We start from the raw sequence: 18,934 nt of genomic DNA, 5'->3' as shown, positions 1-18,934 counted from the left end.
TATCAAATTCTCATGACACTGCTTCTTGGTAAGTGTTAAATATCTTGTAAAGGAAGGTAATTCGATTGGTGAATAGAAAAGGACGACTTGAATTTGATATTACAGGGTACTGAAACAGACAGGCTCTGATGCGATGTACAGATTGTATCATAATGACAGACATATGATGAATAGAACACAGCTCAGTACAAGAGCTTCAGATGATTCAGTTACTTGTAATTGATGAATTCACAGGGTTTTTTTTTTTGAAACAATAGTGTATGTCTTATTTTCAACCTCTCCACTATCACTTATCAATAAAGATTGTCCCAATGGAAGGTATGGAGCTGGATGCACTCAAACATGTCACTGTCAGTCTGCTGGTCAATGCAACAGATATTCTGGAGTCTGTACACCTCCCTGTGAGACACCTTGGTCTGGTGAAAATTGTCAGAGTGAGTATAGAAAACGGCTTTGCCTTTTATTTCCAGTCTTATCAGACTTTATGGTATTAGTGTAAAATAAGTCTTTCCAAAACAAACGAAAGACCAGGAGTAAAGTATTGTTTAATTTGCTACTTTGGATCCTTGTTGGAAAAAGCAAACAAATTAACGAAAGTACCATGTCATGAAATTTGAAGTAAAAACACAAACGAAACTCCCTAGGCTGCTATGCAAATTTGAATATACATTTGATGCATTTTTTTTTTTACCCTGCACTACCGAAAAATGGGGGAAAGAAATTTTCATTTGCTGTATTAAATTCATTTGTACAAAATTCTTTAAATTTTTTCATAATTATGGATCTTCAGGTCTTCAAATTTAAATTTGAAATTAAATTCTGTTCATCATCAAAAAATATAGAATACTAAAATTGTCATTGTCTTTCATTATTGATACAGCAGTGCTGTAATGTAATAAAAGTTTGTGCACTTCCTTTCCGTGTCCTCAAAACCTTTATAAGTTAGGTAAGTTTTTATTTTACCTGAGCCAAGTCTGAAGTGAGCTATTGTGATCACTCTTCTTCCGGCGTCTAGCATGCATCATGTGTAAACTTATTTACAGTTTTTAGCTCACCTGAGCCAAAGGCTCAAGTGAGCTATCGTTCTTCGTCCGGCGTACGGCGTGCGTCGTGCGTAAACTTTTCACATTTTCATCTTCTTCTTGAAAACCCCAAGATCGATTTTCACCAAACTTGGCAGGTAGCATCCCTAGGGGGTTAGGAACTCAGTTTCTTAAAATGGGCACCATGCCCCACCCAGGGGGCCCCCAGGGGGCCCCAAACCCCTCAAATTAAAGGACAAGTTCACCTTCATTAACATAAGGATTGAGAAAATGCAGCAATATTAGTAGAACACATCAGTGAAAGTTTGAGGAAAATTGGACAATCGATGCAAAAGTTATGAATTTTTAAAACTTTTGTGTTGAAATCGCTTGATGAGGAGACTACTAAGGCTCGTGATGTCATATGAGTACAACAGTATAAAGAAAATGTAAAGAAAATTCAACATATTTTCATTTTTTTCGTATAATAAAAGAGCACTTGACTTGCCTCTTTCTAAAGGCAATGGGAATAATATTACCCATAACATATGTCAGTAAAGAGTCAAGGAAATGTGTACTTTTTTCAAAAGATTAAATTTTGTGAAATTCTCTTTATACTTTCCTTATATTGTTGTACGCATGTGACATCATACACTGCAGTAGTCTTCTCATCCAGCGTTGACTGCACAAAAACTTCAAAAATTCATAACTTTTGAACGGATTGTCCGATTTTCCTAAAACTTTCAATGATGTGTTCTCCTAATGTTGCTACATTCTCTCAATCCTTATGTTAATGAAGGTGAACTTGTCCTTTGAGGACTCTTTAAAAGTCTTCTTCTCTAGAGCTAAGTTAATACTATGAGCTAGTGCATTGATGACTGTAGTTTCAAGTTTGTTCATGGCAGAATCAGGGGTGCCCCCCTTGGGACCCAGGGGAGGGGGGTGGGGAGGGGTCCTGATGGGGCCTAAATTGTACATTTTCATCTTCTTCTTGAGAACCCCATGACCAATTTTCACCAAACTTAGCAGGTAGCATCCCTAGGGGGTTAGGAACTCAATTTTTTAAATGGGCACCATGCCCCACCCAGGGGGCCCCAGGGGGCCCAAACCTCCCAAAATGAAGGAATCTGTAAAAATCTTCTTCTTTAGAACCAGAAGTGATAGAGCTAAGTTAATACTATGAGCTAGAACATTGATGACTGTAGTTTCAAGTTTGTTCATGGCAGAATCAGGGTTGCCTCCCCCCCCCCCCCCCCCCCCCCCCCCCCCCGCTTAGGACCCAGGGGAGGGGTGGGGGTCCTAATGGGGCCTAAATTGTACATTTTCATCTTCTTCTTGAGAACCCCAGGACCGATTTTCACCAAACTTGGCAGGTAGTATCCTCAGGGGCATAGGATATTAATCTGTTCAAATGGGCATCGTATCCCACCTGGAGGGCCCCAAGGGGCCCAAACCTCCCAAAATGAAGGAATCTTTAAAAATCTTCTCTAGAATCAGAAGTGATAGAGCTAAGTTAATACTATGAGTTAGTACATTAATGACTGTAGTATCAAGTTTGTTCATAGCAGATCCAGGGGGGAGGGGGAGTGATGGGGAGGTCCAAATGGGGGCCTAAATTGTATATTTTCATCTTTTTCCTGAAAACCTGATGATGGATTTTTATCAAACTTGGCAGGTAGTATCCTAGGGGGTTAGGATCTCAATTTATCAAAATGGGCACCATACCCCACCCAGAGGGCCCCAGGGGGCCCCCAATCCCCTCAAAATTAAGGAATCTTTAAAAATTTGAGCCCTTATTGTACATTTTCATCTTCTATAAGAATGCCTGGTCAAATTTTGGTAGAGCTGTGAATAATTATATATTGACTGGCCTCAAGGGAGATACCAGAAATATTGCCGAAACTGCTCAAGTCGAAGTCGAGGGCAATATTCTTTCAGTGCGGGCAATATTTATCTGGTATCTCCCTCGAGGCCAGTCAATATCATAATTATTACCTATCCCCTAAGTAAATTAGGAAAATATGTGAATACGGCTATACACTATGATATAGATCAAGCCGCATTTGACTAGATCAAATAAACTGATTTATTTTTTCCCTATTATTCCTTCATTGATAACAGAAAATAAAATAAAAAGTATCATCACTATCATTATTTTTATTTTGTTAACGCCTCATGACAATGACAATGCTGAATTGGCCTTGAGGATAGTTATCTCCAATTACTAAAATTTGGTGGCGATGCGTTACTGTTCATCTAACAAGCACAAGGTGGGGCTACACAATGCCATATCCTGGGATATGCTGTGATTTTTTTTTCTCACAGCCTCTTCAATAGTAACTTATTGAAATGTCTTTCTTGAAAATCAGTTGAAGATATCATATTTGTAGTAACTCATGGATGAAACAGTACCAGAGGACTTAAGTGCCCATAAAGTGCATTGTGTGCTGAAATTAACCTCATTGTTCTCAAAACCAGTTTTATGTTAACAGATAGTGAAATGATAGGTGTTTTTATGCCTCTGTCACAAAGTGGTGCCGGGGGCATTATGTTTTCGGGTTGTCCGTCCGTCCGTACGTACGTCCATACGTACATCCGTCCACATTCGTTTACACGATAACTTGAGAAATAATGACTGGAATTTTACCAAACTTGGTCCAAGTATAAAGTATGATGGGGCAATTATTTGATTAGATTTTGGGTGAAATCGGCCAAAGGTCAAAGGTCAGGGTCAAATCAGGAAATTGTATCCGTTTACGCGATAACTCAAGACTGGATCGAGTAAATTTCACCAAACTTTGTCCGAGGATGATGTATGATAGGACAATTACATGTTAGTTTTTTAGTGAAATTCGACAGAGGCCAAAGGTCAAAGATCAAGGTCAAATCCTAAAGTTTATCTGTTTATGTGATAACTCAAAACTGGATGAAGCAGCTTTCACCAAACTTGGTCCAAGTATGATGTACGATGGGGCAATTAGTTGATGAGATTTTAGTGACATTGGCAAGAGGTGACAGGTCAAAATGTCAAGGTCAAATGCTAAAAATGTTGCTATTTCCCCCATATCTATGCAATACCCGAAGGTATTTTATTGAAACTTAGTGCAGACATGTACTACTGCGTAAAGATTCTCCAGAGAGAGTTTCATGTCATAAGGTCAAAGGTCAAAGGTTAGGTGAAAATGTTACAATTTCACTTTTCTCGCAAATGGTTCAATGTATCTTCATGGAACTTGGTACATATGTATATACTGACTGGCAGGGATTATCTAGGAAATTTAGGGGTCATGGGTCAATAGTCAGGGGGTCAAAGGTCAAGGTCAACTCCTCAAAATTTTACTGTTTCTCTCATATACTACCGTTGTATATGCAATGCTTGCATTATTAGTTTTAAACTTAATATATACATGTATTACCTAATGGAGATTCTCTGGGAAATTTCCAGCCAGAAGGTCAAAGGTCAAAGGTTAAGGGTCAAAGGTCAGGTTTAAATGAAAAAAAAAATCTATTTTGTACTGTAGTTACACTCTTTCTTCATACCTTGAATGCATAAACATATAACAGGGTCGGTCAGAAATCAAGTAAAAATCTTCAATTCCCCAAATATGTGTACCTGCACTCTTAGACAATAATAGCAAACCCAGTTTACGGAAAGTGAACATTCAAGACATTTCTGACAAACCTGTCATATCAGTATTTTGCCAGTTATGTGAAACTGTCATCACACATTGTGAAGACATTGTACTATACAACTATTGGGAGAATCATGCATTATGGCGGAGGCATCAATCGCCATAGCGACATTTCTAGTTTTTTCCTGTGGCAAGTATCTTTCTGCGATACAGTGGAAATTTGACAGCAGAAGGGGAAAAATGAAATAGTACAATATATACTTTATGAAAAGAATAGAAGAGCATCTTATAGTTTATGCTTCAGTACTTCAGAGAGAGAAAGGTTGAATGGATCTTAAAGATTTTTTTTAGAAGTTAATTCTGAAATGATTGTGAACAGTTACATCAGTACTTGCAGTGGATATTGCCCATTTTTCTTTATCCAGCAAGAAGTAAAAGAAGCAAACAATAAAGTTAATAATCTTTATGACCAATTTCTTTGTGTGTTTTTTTTTTACCAGTCCCAGATGTCTGTGATGTTGGTTACTATGGAAATGACTGCACAAATAAATGTCACTGTTTGGATGATGCACCATGTGACAAGATAACAGGAGAGTGTCCAAATCGGGAGTGTGCTCCTTATGCCAACATCTATGATGGAGTGAACTGCCAAGGTAATGTGCTTTCATGATTTTCTGGATTTTCTGCTAGTGTTTGTCGAGCCCACCAGAGGTGAGGGAAGACTAAGGGATCACCTGCGGCATCTTTCCTTCCGTTGTCCGTCCGTAACACTACAAAAAATTAAATTACTTTGTACTGAGTGCTTCAACATCAGTCAAACTTAGAGTGAAGAGTGTTTATGCAAAGTTACTCATGCTACTTACCAAACAGGAAGGTCACCTTAAGGTCAAAGTTTGTAGGCAGGGGTCAATGAACTTATAAGGGGCCAATAATAAGTTTTTAATGAGTTCGAGCAGGGGACTATGAAATGGGCTCCGTACATATGTGTGTGCGTGTGTGTCCGTGTGGGCGTCCGTGTGTGATCACAATGTTCAATTTGCTACTTCTCTGTCCTTTATGAGCCAATTTTGATTCTGTTTGCTTTATATGATAGCACTACATGGGAGCTTTGAAACTTCTACGCAGAGTATCAGTTGTGACCTTGACCTTTGCCCTATATTGTACATTTTGCTACTCCTTCGCCATTTCTAACCCGATTTCGATTCCGTTTGCTTTATGTGATGGCACTAGGTGAGGGCTTCAAAACTTCTACACAGAATTTTGACCTTTGACATCTTTGACCTTTGACCTTGATTTTTGACCTATATTGTACATTGGCTACAAAATGCTACTCCTTCGCCATTTCTAACCCGATTTCGATTCTGTTTGCTTTATGTGATGGCACTAGGTGAGGGCTTCACAACTTCTACACAGAATTTTGACCTTTGACCTTGATTTTTGACCTTATTGTACATTTTGCTACAAATTGCTACTCTTTCACCATTTCTAACCCGATTTCAATTCCGTTTGCTTTATGTGATGGCACTAGGTGAGGGCTTCAAAACTTCTACACAGAATTTTGACCTTTGACTTCTTTGACCTTTGACCTTGATTTTTTACCTTATTGTATATTGGCTACAAAATGCTACTCCTTCGCCATTTCTAACCCGATTTCGATTCTGTTTGCTTTATGTGATGGCACTAGGTGAGCTAGGGCTTCAAAACCTCTACACAGAATTTTGACCTTTGACTTCTTTGACCTTTGACCTTGATTTTTGTCTATGCCAGTCCAAAGATTTAAACTTCTGGCGGGAACATATATTACGCACCGCGTAATTTCTACTTTTCCTTGTTCTTGTTTTACAAAGCTCTTGTTGTACTAATATTTTGCCTTGATTCCACTTTATAACAATCAAAGTTAGATTTTTATGAATGTGTTGTTGTACATTTGTTGGCGAGACACATTTTGGCACTTGCCTTGTTATGAATCCATTCCTTAGACCCAGTCATGTAAATTTTATATCTGCACAGGGACATTTGTTTTGTTTTTCTCTATGTGGTATATACAGAATCTGGTTTAACTAAGAAATCAGTACCGGTACCTGTACTATAAAATGCCTTTTAATTTTATGTGACATGTTTTCTTTCTTTTTTCTCAGTTTTTGCTTTTGGACTTTGCAACGTGATCATGGCAGTCTTGTATCCCATCTCTTCCTTTGAAATAACTCTCTTGAAATCAATAGACAAAGATATGTGAAATATCATCAGAATGCATAATGCAACTAAAATATCTACATGTATTCAATTTGTGCCAAAACAATGGAAATGAAAGTTGACAATCCATCATTATTGTGAGATTGTCTGATTGTGCAAAGTTTCTTTCTTTCACTGTTTTAAGTTTGAATAATAGTAACTGACATCAGTGAATCCATTGCCCTTTCCATTGCATGATCCACCAGAGTGCCGCGAAGCATTCTATGGTCCTGGCTGTGTAGAGCCATGCCACTGTGATGAAAGCACCTGTGACAAAGTGTCAGGAATCTGTAGAGGACAGTGTCTACCAAACTGGGTGGAGAGAGACTGTCAAACAGGTAGTGTAGAGAATGCAACTTATGATAATGATATTTAATAATGGGAGCACCTTTGTTTGGTAGAAATGACAGGTGTTTTAATATAGGGGTCTCTTTTTTTAATCTAGCCTACAGCATTCGTCCTTGAGCAGGTTGTTTTTTGTTTCCTCAAAATGTCACTCTTGATCTACCTAGTAAGCTGGGTAATAATGATAGTTTGGTCCTCTGGTAGAGCAATGGCCTCTTGGAAGAAGCCACCCTCGGTGAGATGGCATTATTACTATCATCATCATCATCTTCATTATTTTACCATTTCTGTTATCAGCATTATTATGAATGATGACAGAAGTGAAAGTGACAGTTATGGAGGACTTTTTACCCAAGTTAATTGATTGATATGGAATTGTTACAAAAGCCTTCTATCTATAGAAACAAAAAGTGAGCAGTCATACAATGGGAAAACTTCAACTTTTTTAAACTCATAAAGAAGAAACGTGATATTTGTTCAAGGACTGTGTGGCCTGTTAACTAAAAATTGCTCAGATTATACTTTTAATGAGACATGAATGAAAAACAATGTTCACAGCTGCTGTTTGAATTGTTCTCTAGTCACCTATGAAATGAATGACTTAATTCTAATTTGCACCTGGGTGCAAAGAAACTGTTTATTTGATACCCCTATACTACAGAGATTTTTTCTCACTGGTCACTTATCGGAAGCAAAGTTACTTGATTACGGCCACTAACTGAAGTGTATGGATCGCTGTCAGACAAATTGCACTAGTGTTGGTGGACTATCGGATCAGTGTCACACATGTCAGGCGATGATCTGATGAGGTAAGATTGTCCGATGAGGATCACGTGCAGCATGTCTGTCACAGACCCGACAGTCCTTCAAGACAAGTTGGTTTCATCAGACGGGATCTGACACACTTCGGTGAGTTCCCGGAAGCAACATAAAACAAGAAAAAAAAATCAAACACAAAAACCTTTGTGGAATGGGGGTATAAACTGCTATTATACAAAAAGAGACTATGAGTAGTTGTCATGTCAATGGCACACCTGTCATTCTCTTTCCTTTCAGGAATTACCAATATCACTGATGTCAAAGTTAATCCAGGCCAGTCTTCATCCTTCACATGTATTGTTGAAGGAAACCCACCACCTAATGAAGCAGATGTCAGCCTCTACCAGCTCATAGATGGTGGACGTGATGATTCTGGCATAAGTCGAAATCAGAGTTCCTTGGGTGCATCTGGCGAAAAGCTTATGGTAGTCTTTACAGTTAATCAAGTGACTGATGGAGAATATGGATGTTCCCTATATGGAAACCGAGCAAGCTTTAGTGTCGATATTGTGACATACGGTAAGACGTATGTCTCAAATATGTCAAGTACAGTGTATTATTGGATGTGCATCATGTTTGTACATGTCTGTAGCTGTAATGTGTGATGCAGTCATTTGCAATTCATTCAAGTCTGAAGTTTGCTGAGCTATTACAATCATTCATCATTCTGCATATGTCATGCATTTTGCATTGTTTCAGAACTTACTACAATTTTCAAAACTTGATCTTTTTCATCTGCAAAGGAAAATCTAGTTCAATCGTACTCCACAATCACCCCCCAGTTAAGTACATGTATTTCAAGTTTTTCAAATGGATAAATAACCCGCCAATAGACCAGGTCAAAGCAAATCAAATTTTAAAACTGCATGTTTCTGCTTTAGTGAGCCAGATGCTGATAAGATTAAGTTTGCAGCCCGTAAATGATCTGATTGGTACACCATAAAAGCTGTGGGTGTTCACAAGGTATATATCATTTCCCCAAATGGGCCTAAAGAGTAGAGGTGAGGAAAAATGAGAAGAGGAGAATTACAATTTTTCTCGTCAATTTGAGAAGGCATCTAGGTGGAATTCAGCCAAATTTAGAACATGGTGTCAACTTCTCAATTTGGATACTGTAACCACTAGTGTCTCCAAGGACTCTAATATGCAAAAAGCAGAGATGCACAATTCTTTTTCTCAAGAGCCAGATATGTAGATATCTGATGACAAAAATAGAACATTATGTAAGGAGTGTTCCATTTTGAATCCCTTAAGGTTGCCAAGAGTGGATTAAATGTTTATATTGGGAGGGAACCAAATGAGAAAACAAAACTTGATTTTTTTTTTATCTTCTCTAAAAAATAAAAAATAAATAGACGTGGAGATTATACAGTGTATTATTCAGATTTGGAAAGGATCTGTCATGGGATTACAGACTTGCAGGGACCACTGTTTCCTCCACACACACACACACACACACACACACACACATACACACACACACAAGTATTTGCTTACCTTCAATTCTTATGGTGGATTCAGAGCTGCTGAATCCATGTTCCTGTGGGATATATTCCTTTTATTGGAGGGTGGGTGGTGGTTGGAACCAAAAGTTGTTCATTGATGGTGTAGGAGAGCTTCAAAAGCTTAATGGGGAAGGTGACCAGTGACCTATGAAAACTGCAGTGAAAATTGAAGGGTTACAGTGAAGAAATGAAAATGCATTATGTAGATCTTCTGTATGATATAAACATATTTGATCCCTCCCCCCCCCCCCCATTTGATAAATTTGAAGCAAACTTTCTTCATATGTCATTCCTTGTTCTGATTAAGATGCCTGTAGAGTAAAGATGAAATCAGGAGTATAAATTGTGCTTCCAAAATTTGGACTTGCATTTGTGGTGTCATACTAATGATGATTCATAAGAATACATGACTAACTAGTCATAACACTTTAGATGCAATGAATATTCTCAAGTTCTGCTTAATCTTGCATGTCTGTGTATTCACTGTTATGCTGAGGCCTTCTTTTCTTGCATAGCATGGTGACAGTGGTAACCTACCAAATTATGGTACAAGATAGTCCTAGTCTACCAGGCATGAGCCTATACCTTCCTAGAAGCTATGAAGAACAGAAATAAAGAAAAGGTTAAACTAAGGAAATTGGTAGAGCTAAAGTGGGAAGGGGAGAGAAGGCTGCCACACTAAGAGTCACAAGGTTGGGGCAAACTTCTGCCACTGAAAAAAAAAAGTCCTTTTAGGAAAACAGTGAACACTTCTTGCTGTTTAAATACAATGAGTAGACTGCATGGGACATTGGAGTTTTTCCAGTAGTGCTTATGAAAAATTGGACCTGTGCACATGAAAATTTCATAAGAATAAGAATATGATGCATTCTTAGAATATCTTATTTTGTTCATTTTTCATTTATATCAAATCACAAGACATGCACAATGTTTACTTAATTTGCAGTGTCTCAGGATTTAATTTCTTGAAATTTTGAAGTGCATGGTGCAGATAATAGCAAATGATTTCATGACTAACTGATCAACTAATCTGATGCTAATATGAATGAAATGTTGATTGAAGTTGACATTGATGAAAGTTTATTGAAATTTGGTTATCAGGCAAATCAGGCAAGTAACGCTCATGTATGAATAAGAATGATTTATGCAGGCTTTTAACGTTGACTATTCATAATTTTCATCAGTATCTTTTTACCCTCAATGTATTTCTTCAGTTTTGTTTTGTGTGTGTGTGTGAATGTTTGTTTGTTTTTTTAAAACAGAAAATATTATCACATCAAATTGTTATAACATTGTGACTGCAATGGATAAATGAAGCATTATGTGGGACCCCCGTAACGATATCAGATGTGCAAAAAAAAAAAAAAAAAGAAGAGCAAACATGTAAGGGTGAACACTCAATTCTGTCATCTCCAAAGTCAACTTCAAAACTTTTCACCCTTTATTCTTTGGATTCATGGTCATGATCAGTATATGAAATTTGAATGTTACCTGAATACATTTGAATTCACAATAACTTTTGACTCAATTCCCAGCTCAGAAGGGAAAAGAAAATCATGAGATGTGTGTATATTATACATACACGTGACTTTCAGGATTTCATTTTGATACCAGAGTCCCAGTATAATGTTAAATTCCATTAAAGCAAGTGTAGTCCTATATTTACACTTTTTTCTCTCATTATGCCTTCTGCCATTACATACAGACTTCTTAAGATTAGGTTTTTGTTTAAATGCTTTTTGTTATTTTTATGGTGATGTCTTTCACAGTCCTGCCTGTACTTGAAGCTGCCCCAACAGTGACTGCATCAACATCCAGCTCTCTTACCATGGAGTGGATAGCTTGGAATGAGCAGACTGATATTGGAGACCCACCTGTAACAGAATACATCACCTATTACAGGATTCCTAATGAAAGCTGGAATGATGGACAAATAGTAGCAGCCTCCATGACATCTGCTACAGTAGATGGTCTAGATCCAGACACTGACTATGAGGTCAGTGTAGCAGCGGTCAGGGAGGGTCCAGGAGGTACAGGACCCAGATCCAATGCATTCTTAACAGCAACCAAATGTGCAAGTAAGATCTTTTAGTCAGAAATCTTATGATTTTCATGTTAATTTATAAGCACTATTTAGATAACACAGTTTTTATTATGTACCGTACATTGTAGTTTCTTGTGTATTAATAACATTTTTAAATGTATAGAGATAACAAGATATAGTGCTGTACTGATTTTACATCTATGTATGCCCAGTGTCTCCACCAGGATGTTTGATCTAGTGAGATTCTGATTGATATCTCTGTCCATCTTCCCAAACCTCTTCCTACCCCCACCACTTGGCTCTGAAAATTAAAATTTGGCTTAACAGAAAATGTGGTGTTTATTGTTTTTCATTAATACTACTTAATGATATGGGCTATTTTTGCAGAGGCCCCTGATGTGCAAAATGTTAACTTGTATGCATTCGTTTTTACAATATATACTTTTTTAATCTGAAAATGCATATCTGTATGGAAATTAGTTTTCTGAGGACAGATGTCAATCATGCATTCAATATAAGAAAAATGGAGGGTTTTTTTTCTGAATCTTTTGTTTTATTATAATTGTCCAATTTTGATACATTTCTTGATTTGTCTTATGCATTACAATTTTCTAAATTTGCAGTTGGATAGTGCCGTTGCAGCAATGGTGGTTTATGTAAATCAATATCTGCAAGCAAAATGAACATAATGTGATTGTATGAAAAAGCTACACTGTAATTATGACATTCCTGCCTTTCCCATATGCAAATAGAAGGTGTGCTGGCAAGTAATAAATTGTGATCAATGGGAAATATTCTGATATTCAGTTTAAATGGAAAACAGAACAACACACTAAAAGCAGGCTTGACACCAACCTTTGTTTCTGATGACCCATTTTGGCCACTGAAGTCAATGAATTTTAAATTTTGATGGGCCAAAAAGAAATGTAGTGGCCTTACATAAAAGGAAACATAGCAATCTATTTTTAATCTAATTTACCCTATCAGGCCATCTTAAGGAATGCTTTTTTGAAGTTTGGTGACCCAGCATACAATTTTAGTTGCCCTACAAATGTAGCATACAATTTTAGTTGCCCCGGGCCACAGGGACATCGCCAATGTTAAGCCCTGCCTGAAGTGTGACAACATAAATATCTCCAGTGTAATACAACCCCTCCCACTAATAGTCTACTTTTAAATGACAAAATGGGACACATTGAAATGTTTAATCAAAGAGCATGCATATAATGCATACAAAGTGTATAAGTGCATGTAACATTGCCATGTCCTAAACCCTAACGAGGCCGGGCTATTTAATCGGTAGATAATAGAGCCGAGGGGGGCCTTTCATTGCTTTTTTTTTTGTCCGTGACATTGTTCCAAGCATGAAAATAGGTTATTAAGAAAGGTTATTAATTGATTTTTAATCAATGAAACCCCAAATAATCAAGCATTTATTAAATTTGCCGGTAAGCAGTTTGCATTGTAATTATACTGTTAACAGTAAAAGTGGATATTTTCGCGTGACTAATTTTTCGCACGTGGCCGTGTAAAAACACTTTCGCGGAATCAAGACATCAAGTACTGGAACATATGGCATGCAAAAATATTCTCGACGTGCTTTTATTTTCGCGCCAGCTTCTGGTTGCGCGAAATGCGCGAAAATGTCAACACTGCGAAAATTTCCACTTTTACAGTACGTGAATTCATGTTTTTGAGCAATTTTTGGCTGACATGCATATACTTATTTATGCGTAACTTTGGAACTGCATACCACGAGTCGCAAATTTGATGTCCAAAGATGCAGGAGACTCAAAAGAAAAAAGTTATGAAACATCGCAGCGATAGCTTGTTGCAATGGCGATGCATCACGCAAAATGTCGAGGGGGGCCACCGAGCCCTCTCCCCACCAGCCTAGTTAGGGTGAAATCTCCTACCATGGAACCTAGCTGTCTAATGTTAACTCATAGATAATCAAGTGCAGTCAAGGGTAAGCTTGAGACAGGAAGCATAAAAGCTGAAGGAAAAAAATACTCCCAAAATAAACTGACCTCAGCAAGGCAACTAAGTCTTTTGAAAGTGAAACCTCATGGGCTGGCAAAATGGGCAAATTGCTTCCCAATGTGCCCCTCTGCGTATAACAAATGACATACTCTTCTTTTAATGTGGTCTTCATTTATGGCTGAAAAAGACAAGGTTTCAAACATTTTGTTTCTGTCTGCACTATAACTTCTCCTGCAAAGTAATTGTTTGATATCTTGGTTGAGAAAATTGTGAATGGATTTGTAGTACAATGAAGATAGTTTCAATAGCCCCCATCCCCCTTTTAATGCTCTAAAGCATTACAATGGCATGTTTATCAAAGCCATGTCATATAGGATGATGGGCACATTAAATTAGTGGTCATGGTATATCATTATCCCATTACTTTTATATCTTTGTTGTGAAATATGAAATAAATGACATGATAACTGAATGAAACTATGTTCATTAAAAAAAGAAAATCTCTCATTCTGTAGAATCAGTATAATTCTGCGTGTCTCAAACTGGTCATGATACAACAAGGAAATCGTCTGTATCGTAGGCATTTATACAAGATAAACAGTTGATTCTGTCAACCAAATTCAGACTGTGTTCCGGAAGCCCAGGCCCCACTTTGTATTGTTTATCACTAGTTCAACAATCATTGATATTTTAATTCCATTGATATATGTTTTCAATGAGCCTATTCTTTTGGCAGATGTGCACTGATGTGTCCTATGCAGTAAACTGATGGTATTGCAAGCAAATAGGAAAAATTAGAGAGGAAAAAGGATATTTGAATGAATGTTTAATCCATCACTATAGACTTCTTTGAATCATGGCAGAAGTTGTGTATATGTCACAAGATGATCATTTTCTCTGTCCATTTGTGTTCAGGTCCCAGTGCCTCCCCAACCATTGTCTCTGCAACCCCAAATGCTCCTGGACAAATCAATGTGACATGGCAGGTATGTGGTTTATACTGTACCTTTGTACTTAAAAGCAAGCAACAATAAAGTAATAAGCCTAGGATAAATCACATCTGTATGTGCTGTGAGTAGGAAGTCTAGTTTAAGTGTAGTTTTGTGTCAGCATTAAAGGTCATACTGTCATAGTTGCTTATAAAGCCAAGGACTCAACTGAGCTAATGCAATTTTTTGTCCTGCATTGCGTGTAATTTGTACATTTTTTGTTCAACTACCTGCAATTGAATTTTAAGAGTATGGATGCAAAATTGTTCAATTGGGATTCCAGATTTTGGCCCAATTTTCACATTTACATCTTCTTCTCAAAAACACATTGGCCAATTTGCTACCAAACTTGGCCAGCGTTATTGTTTGGATGGTAGGATTTTGTACCAATGGTCACCATGCCCTACTTTCATGGAGACCCCCAGGGAACTCCAGACTCCCTAGATTAGAGAATCGAAAGAAAAAAAAAAATCAGAAATTTGTGCAACTCGGACATGCTTTGGGAAAACATTCTGTTTTTCAGAGCCATGTAGCTATTTACAGTGTACCAAAATATTTATGCTACACATGCAATGAACACGGTTTTAGGGAAAATTCCAAGCTCTGCCATACGTTGTAAATTTTATGACAAATCAATAATAATCATTGTGTTTTTTAAACAGCTAGTAGCTACACTATTGTTCAGGTCATAACATTTGCACATTGCACACACAACCATGACAGAAAATTAAAACTGACATGAAAAACCTCTAAGGGACACTGCTTGACATTCAGTCACCACGCAATGCAAGCTAGAGGGAGATGAAGGCAATCGCGACTGAAGCTTTTATTGTACTGTGTTATTTGGAGATCAGTTTTGGTAGGATGTACGCTTGAGCAAAATAAGCGAACTTGGTACCGTGTCGACTGAGTCAGGCATGCAAACATGGCACATACATAGTTAACCCCCCCCCCCCCCCCCAATGTCTCTGTCTTTTATTTTAAAGGTGCATGGTCCCGGTGTTTTAGTCAAATGCGTACGCGGGCGCACGGCGCTGGTTTCCTATAGAGACCTACGCTATCGACTTCTCTTTGGCGCTTACGCTTTGGCCCACTTTCCCGAGTCCGAAGAAGTCCGATTCACTGTAGTCAGTGGTCCGATCACAGTTCGGCTCATGAATCGGCTGAGGGGGATGACAGCTTTAGCAAATTTCTTTTGTGATGTCACAATAACAAGCACATAATGCACGCACCCTGGCATTACTACAGACTGCGCGATGCGCAAAGAAGACAACAAAAGCAACAAAAGCAAAAAGCAACTTAGCAACACCTACGCACTTTACTCTTGATGACAGCTCAACTTCGGTAATCTTCGTATCAATGCTAACGATGATCGGCAGTATCATCAACAGCGCCATCTACACTACCGGGACTATGCCCCTTTAGTAGATACTCTAAAAGTGAAGAAGAGTCAGACAGTGGCTGTGGCAGTCTTATTGGGCAACAAGTTTCAGTAGCGGTACAGGGGATATCCTTCTTTGCCAAAATTTTGCCCTGTCATCATTTCCTACAGAATCCATTATAGCTAGAATAATCTTGATAGGACTGCATGGAATGCAGTGTATTCACAAATGTTCCTCATGGTTTCCGTGGTGGTTTGGGGCAAGGCCTCTCGGGCAGAAGAGAAACGCTGTAAAGTATCTCTCTTTGGATATTAAATTTAAGGATAATGGATTTTAAATCATATTAGTTTGTTGGACCCTTGAGATGTTACCAAGTGGTAGTTGGACAACTCAAGGAGGTTGTACCATTAAGATGGTGAGGGGAGCTTCTCACCCACAGTTCTTAGGCACTTACAGTGGTATCCCATCTCTTTTAATAGTCAAGAGATCTACCATAAAGAAAAGTACACTTCATCTCAAAGCATATTCTGTCACATGTATTGAAGGTTATAATTTCTCTCTCCATGTATTACATGGGAGGAGAGGAAATTGGAGGGGTCAAAGAAAAAAGTGGAATCTTAGTTTGTCCCAAAATTTTTAAATTACTTAGATTATATTTATGATTGAGTGGACTTGATTGACTAAAATTGTTATTCCCTTGAATATCAATAAAACATTCCCCCCCCCCTCTCTCTCTCTCTCTCTCTGAGACCTACATTGTCAGGCAGTCACTTTTATAGTCATATACCATTTTCCTTTCATGTGAGAGTTTGCTTCAATCTGCCTCATAACCCTTTCCTACTGATTTGATCCCATGAATTCTTTTCCAGGCACCACCCAGTGGAAGAGCAGAGTGTAGAAGTGGCTTTACCAACTATTTAGTCCACTTCACAACAGAAATCTTAGGCTTTTCTGGATCTAAATCACCAGAAACATTTCCTAGTACTGAGGTCATCCTGACAGACCTAGAACCATATCTAGAGTACACCATCACAGTGACTGCTGCCAACAAAGATTCAGAAAGTGATCCAAGCAGTGAGATGATCGTGAGAACACTGGAAGAAAGTAAGACATGTTTATAGTCTTATTATATGTGATATGCTTTCCAACAATTTCACTGCTCATTGTATTAGAGTAGACAAACACTACTAACAGTGTATATTAATAGACCTTGTAGCACTGAGTGTTCTTTATTATAAGTAACTATAGAGAAGCACTCTGAGAGCGCAGACCTCCGCCAAGCTTGCAGCTCATTTCCACCACTGATCTTGTTTTTCCGTAGAGATCAGTGATTTCCACTCATACGTACTTGTAGCATTGTGTGCTGAAAGTCGCCCGATTTATTAAAAAAAAAAAAGAGAAAATCCTTCATAATTTCCCCAAAAATTCTTGGATCACTACCAAAATTTAATCATCTGTTACTTGTATCATTCTAAACTTTCCTGCAGGTTTCATCTAAATCCGTTATCCTACTCTTTGAGTTGTTTTGCACACAGACAAACTAACTAGCAAACAAACAAACCAACGGTAACGAAAACACTAAACCTCCTCCCTTGGCGGAGGTAACAAAGCACATGTCTCACATGTTTATATAGAAGCCACTTGAATACTTATTAAAATAAATTTCTATTTTTATGTCGATGTAGTACAACTGATTTATAGTTGGAATATGATGAGGTAAATGCTGTAGTGACAAAGTTTAATCTGTAGACCCTGCTTGTACAACTGTATTACACATGCAAATTGTTGATAGTCATGTGATGTCCAAAGTTGTGTGAACTATCATATCTGTACTTGCAATATGCAGACAGTGCTTTCAATGTGTTCTGTGGTCAAAGCGGATTGCTTGGTTGGCTGTCCTGATTTGAGTCTTTATTGCATGAATCTCTTTCTTATTTTGATGTATTAATCAGATTGATAAAATATTATAGTATTCATTTTCAGATTAACCTAGTGCAGGAAATAAGATAAGTCATCATACATGTACTTGCCTTTCTCTTACATAGCATATCTCATGTTCAAGCCTGAATGTGTGTTGAGTCAGTGCTGAAATGACTTTCAATGTACAATTTAGGTTTCAGACCAGCTGCCAGTTGCTACATCCTGTTTAGATACAACAACAAAAAACATTGATAGTAGGAAGTTCATGTTTCTGTATTCTTTTCTTAAGGCATTCCAGTTTAGATTATTTTACTGACATCAACAAACACTAACCACATTGTCAACACTAGAATACTAGGAACTATGTATTAATGTATGGTATTGAAAACATGACACATATTTTGGAATATCTTATTCATTTTAGATCACCAGTAAATTAAGGTTTTTATGTACCCTACTATTGCAGCATGCTTATTAACATACAGTATTTATCCCAGAGCTGGTCTTTGCTTAGGTCATTGATGAAAGGCTTGTCAGATGTTGGTTGGAGTACTTTTAGTGGAAATGTTTTTTAACTTTCATGCTTTGGAACTTATTTACACATCTACTTACAACTACACTACAAATGTATATGTACAGAACAATGAAAACAAATACACTGTATATGTATATATATATGTGTATATATATATATATATATATATATATATATATATATATATATATATATTACTTATAAATTCGCTGTATATGTATGTATATGTATATATATATATATATATATATATATATATATATATATATATATATATATATATATATATATATATATAATATATGTATGTACATATTGCTGAATATGTTTTTTGTACAAAATGCATTTGAAATTCCATTGTGTCTGTTCTTTTTACCAGCTCCACCCTCACCTGTTAATGTAGCAATATCAGACAATAGCCAGGATTCCCTCACTGTAACATGGTCTGCAGCCATTCCTAAACACCTTAATGGAGCAATTATGGCCTACAATCTGCGGTATCGTCGTACAGCACCCGAAATAGACA

At 37.4% G+C, this 18,934-nt stretch overlaps 1 protein-coding gene across 1 annotated transcript in view; it reads left to right on the top strand.

The window, feature by feature from the left end:
• Positions 1-18,934, top strand: part of LOC140236478 (uncharacterized) — a 139,594-nt gene that overhangs the window by 88,320 nt on the left and 32,340 nt on the right. Inside the window, exons 5-10 of the mRNA XM_072316401.1 lie at positions 303-434; positions 5,155-5,307; positions 7,093-7,224; positions 8,288-8,413; positions 11,325-11,585; positions 14,498-14,568. Coding sequence (XP_072172502.1) covers positions 303-434; positions 5,155-5,307; positions 7,093-7,224; positions 8,288-8,413; positions 11,325-11,585; positions 14,498-14,568 — 875 coding nt within the window. The remainder of the gene's footprint in view (positions 1-302; positions 435-5,154; positions 5,308-7,092; positions 7,225-8,287; positions 8,414-11,324; positions 11,586-14,497; positions 14,569-18,934) is intronic.

This window comes from Diadema setosum, chromosome 13, assembly GCF_964275005.1.
Source record: "Diadema setosum chromosome 13, eeDiaSeto1, whole genome shotgun sequence".
NCBI lineage: Eukaryota > Metazoa > Echinodermata > Echinoidea > Diadematoida > Diadematidae > Diadema > Diadema setosum.
Note: the sequence above shows the minus strand (reverse complement) of the source record. Positions and strands in the feature narration are given on the sequence as shown.